This window comes from Plectropomus leopardus, unplaced genomic scaffold, assembly GCF_008729295.1.
Source record: "Plectropomus leopardus isolate mb unplaced genomic scaffold, YSFRI_Pleo_2.0 unplaced_scaffold80653, whole genome shotgun sequence".
Taxonomy (NCBI): Eukaryota; Metazoa; Chordata; class Actinopteri; order Perciformes; family Serranidae; genus Plectropomus; species Plectropomus leopardus.
In genome coordinates this window covers 1-392 of record NW_024688858.1, presented here as the reverse complement: position 1 = coordinate 392, position 392 = coordinate 1, and the positions used below count along the sequence as shown (strand labels likewise).

The 392-nt window shown below is 61.0% G+C and overlaps 1 protein-coding gene across 1 annotated transcript; it reads right to left on the bottom strand.

The window, feature by feature from the left end:
• Positions 1 to 8: 8 nt before the first annotated feature.
• Positions 9 to 386, bottom strand: LOC121940230 (histone H1-like; the record flags this gene model as incomplete). The annotated part of the gene is made up of 1 exon (XM_042483047.1): positions 9 to 386. A coding segment is annotated over one exon (378 nt), but the record flags the coding sequence as incomplete, so codon positions are not given.
• Positions 387 to 392: the final 6 nt, after the last annotated feature.

Below are 392 nucleotides of genomic sequence, written 5' to 3'. Positions count from 1 at the left end.
TTAGCTGCAGCTGCTTTGGGCTTTTTGGCCGCTGCGGGCTTCTTGGCCGCTGCGGGCTTCTTGGCTTTAGCAGCGGCTTTCTTGACGGGCTTCTTGGCTTTTGGAGGGGCAGCAGCCTTCTTGCTCATCTTGAAGGATCCGGAGGCCCCGGTCCCCTTGGTCTGCACCAGAGTGCCCTTCGCCACCAGAGACTTGATGGCGGTCTTGACGCGGACCTTGTTCTTTTCCACATCGTATCCTCCGGCAGCTAGAGCCTTCTTGAGGGCGGCCAAAGACACGCCGCCCCGCTCCTTGGATGCGGCCACAGCTTTAACGAGCAGCTCGTTGACGCTGGGACCGGCCTTTCTCGGTTTGGAGACCTTCTTCTTGGCTGCTTTGGCCGGAGCGGCGGC